The 2,919-nt window shown below is 41.2% G+C and overlaps 1 protein-coding gene across 1 annotated transcript in view; it reads left to right on the forward strand.

The window, feature by feature from the left end:
- Positions 1-407: 407 nt before the first annotated feature.
- The window catches only part of LOC101863977 (cartilage matrix protein), a 6,198-nt gene continuing 3,686 nt past the window's right edge, over positions 408-2,919 (forward strand). The window contains exons 1-4 of the mRNA XM_005096913.3: positions 408-668; positions 1,299-1,520; positions 1,845-2,058; positions 2,642-2,802. Coding sequence (XP_005096970.3) covers positions 615-668; positions 1,299-1,520; positions 1,845-2,058; positions 2,642-2,802 — 651 coding nt within the window. The 5' untranslated portion in view covers positions 408-614. The remainder of the gene's footprint in view (positions 669-1,298; positions 1,521-1,844; positions 2,059-2,641; positions 2,803-2,919) is intronic.

The raw sequence follows: 2,919 nt of genomic DNA on the forward strand, positions 1-2,919 counted from the left end.
GGTGTCTGATTGTTTATCAAAGTTTGTTCGTCGGAGGGGGGAGGGGAGGGTTCAGAGAAGAAGAAAAAGAACTTATTATCGTATAGTGATAAATGTGGGCGTATGTGTGCTCGCATGTGTGTGTGGGTGCATGTGTGTCTGTGTTTTTGTGAGTAAGTATATGGGAGACAGAGCAAGGGGAGATAGGGGGACAATTATCATTTCAAAGAGCGGAAATATGCAATACAAATGTCACCCATATATAGCAATTTTTAAAAAACGGAAGTGGGCAGACCCCAAAAGCGTATTTTGAAACGACCCCTGGAGGCGTGGGAATTGGAAGTGACGAGGTCCCTCTGAATGCACCAATCCCTGAGAGTTTCGAGAAAATCTGTAGGTGGGCGGTCGACCTGTATATTAAGCGCTCATCTTCGAGCAGACTTCATTCATCGGGCTTCTCTCGAGATCTTCATACCAAAGATCTACACGACTGCTGAAGAGAGTAATATTTATTTCTGAGAACGTAACAAGTAAAAGATTTATTTCTAAGCGCTTGAAAAGTTTCGACTGTTTCATTTTTTAAACAGAAAGTTTCTCTTGCAGTTAAAGGTTCCAAAGAGACAGATAACTCCAAGATGCATCCCTTCAAGATCGTACTTTTAGTTGCGTTGGCAATTGCAAATATCAAGGTAAGAAAGTTTTCTTTTCGAGTGAAAACTGGACTAAATATTCTATCTTTTAAACAAAAAGCGCAGCACATAAGTGATATGCCTTGGCTAAATAAGATGCTAAGCAAGGAGTGAGTAGATCAAGCAGAAGATTAACAAACTAGCAGCCAGCAAAAAGACATGTTATGAGAGGCAAGAATGCACGAACATATGCCTATTCAAAGTTTATTCACTGTTAATATGGGATCTTGTCATGGGTAAGAATTAGGGGACTAGCAATTGATAAACTTTTCGTTGACACGGCATATTCTGATGTCAGCAGTTACTGTGTTTGAAGAATCCAGGACAGAGCCAAATACTCTGCTTGACATCTCTTCTCTCTAATTCTCTCATCTCCACAGACGTTGACCATAGCGCAGTGGGTTACCTACTTTATTAAATCGCTGAAGTTCAGGATTAAAATAAAAGTGGGGTCCATATTATAGTTGCCCTTCCTAAGACAATTTCTCATAGCCCAGATGTCCTCCATAATCTGTGGGACCCTGTGTTCTCTCTTTGAAATCACTTGCTTTGCGTTAGTAAAAAGTTGCAATCTTAACCCCAAAAAAGGCAAACACCATCGCTGAGTATTACCGATTCCTTCTTCCACAGACCAGCTCTGCGAACATCGCCTGCGATCAGACCGCTGATATTGTGTTCCTCGTGGACACGTCCTCCTCCATCTACCCCGGAGATTTCAATCTACACGTTAAAAAGTTCATCAATGACGTCGTTGGCTCCTTCAACGTTGGTCCCGGACCACTAGACACCCGTGTGGGCATGGTACTCTTTAGTACTCGTGCTCACCTGCAGTTCTACCTGCGCAGTTACAAGGTAAGCCATAGAAAGCGTAGAGTTTACATCTCATAATGGGACTTGCCTCGGACAAGGAGTGTGTGTTTTTTTTGGTGTTTTTTAAAATGTCTTTGGGGGTGGGGGTGGGGTGGGGCTGCTATAAAGCTCAAGCTACTGATACATAATGGGATAGTCCTTCAGAAACCTTCAAAAATCGTCATACGCATTTTAAGTTTTCAACAATGTTTTAATGTTAATAAAGCACTTGGCGGTGATTGTGTGTCCAGTCTTGCTATGCAGAATATTTTTTTTTTAAAGATGGGTGTATTTATTATTACTAATTCTTTGTTGCGACTCCTTCAGACCGCAGAGCAAGTGCAGGCTGCAGTGAACAGGACCCGCTTCCGTGGCGGCGACACTTACACGCACAAAGCCCTCGCCTTCACGTCTCGCATCATGCTGAAGGAATACTACGGAGCCAGGGAGGACGTCTCCAAGCTGGTCGTGGTCCTCACGGACGGCAAGTCCATCGACGAGAAGAGAACTCTACAGGAGGCTCAGAAGCTCAAAGATGCAGGTAGATTCTCATGAGAATTTTCATCTTACTTTTGTTTCATACATACATTTCATGACTAAAAATTAGTAGATCTACGTTATTTCAAGTAGATCTACGGTGCTCTTCGTTTTCATATCTATCTATCAATCTATCTATCTATCTATCTATCTATCTATCGATCTATCTATCTATCTATCTATCTATCTATCTATCTATCTATCTATCTATCTATCGATCTATCGATATCGATCGATCGATCTTACTTAATGTGTTCCCTAATACATAGTTGTCTATCTAAACGAACGTTATCTATCCATTTTTATGCTTTCTTTCACTTCAAAGGTACAGACCTCTTTTCTGCGTAGATCTATATCTTTCGTACAAAGTCGCCTCTCTTTCTCTCTCGCCCTGACTCTGTTCTGTTTCTCTCACTGTCTCTACGTTATTCTCTGTCTGTATAATAGTAGAGTCTGTGTGGTACTGTTAATTTTTTATTTATGCCAACGTGTGTACTCTCACATTACATAACACAAATAGAAGTCCTATTCATCCCTTAACAAGTTACCCCGGTTGCACTCTAGCATCTTTCTCCTTTTTTCTGCAGGTGTGGAGATTTTTGCAGTTGGTGTTGGGGAGGCTACTGACTTCAACGAGCTCAGTTCAATGGCGTCAAGTCCGAGTGACCAGTTCGCTTTTCGAGTCACAGACTTCAAAGCTCTGGACTCCATCAAGAATAGCTTCACGAGATCAACCTGCCAAGGTAGGGCAAATTAAATTAATCTATCTATCTATCTATCTATCTATCTATCTATCTATCTATCTATCTATCTATCTATCTATCTATCTATCTATCTATCTATCTATCTATCTATCTATGCCTAG

This window comes from Aplysia californica, unplaced genomic scaffold (assembly GCF_000002075.1).
Source record: "Aplysia californica isolate F4 #8 unplaced genomic scaffold, AplCal3.0 scaffold00142, whole genome shotgun sequence".
Taxonomy (NCBI): Eukaryota; Metazoa; Mollusca; class Gastropoda; order Aplysiida; family Aplysiidae; genus Aplysia; species Aplysia californica.